The following is a 202-nucleotide window of genomic DNA, read 5'->3' as shown; positions in this document are numbered from 1 at the left end:
ACACACACAAGACACACACAGACACACACACACGCATGCATGCACGCACGCATGCAGGCGCACAGCATCCCTCCGCAGCCGCTCCCGTGAAGACGCCGATACCTTTTATCCAGGCAAGCGATCCACTCGCCGGAGGATGAGGAGTGGGAGGTGTGAGCGGCCACCATGTTGGACAGGGATCAGGTCGCCGCACACCCGGCTG

The 202-nt window shown here is 61.9% G+C and overlaps 1 protein-coding gene across 1 annotated transcript in view; it reads right to left on the bottom strand.

Annotated features, from left to right (window-relative positions):
* The window catches only part of RAPGEF4 (Rap guanine nucleotide exchange factor 4), a 154,438-nt gene extending 154,271 nt beyond the window's left edge, over positions 1–167 (bottom strand). The window contains exon 1 of the mRNA XM_035896222.1: positions 103–167. Coding sequence (XP_035752115.1) covers positions 103–167 — 65 coding nt within the window. The remainder of the gene's footprint in view (positions 1–102) is intronic.
* Between the last annotated feature and the right edge of the window lie 35 nt (positions 168–202).

The sequence above is a fragment of the Egretta garzetta genome, unplaced genomic scaffold (genome assembly GCF_000687185.1).
Source record: "Egretta garzetta isolate BGI_Z169 unplaced genomic scaffold, ASM68718v1 scaffold16, whole genome shotgun sequence".
In the NCBI taxonomy this organism is placed as follows: domain Eukaryota; kingdom Metazoa; phylum Chordata; class Aves; order Pelecaniformes; family Ardeidae; genus Egretta; species Egretta garzetta.
This window is presented reverse-complemented; position numbering and strand designations above follow the sequence as displayed.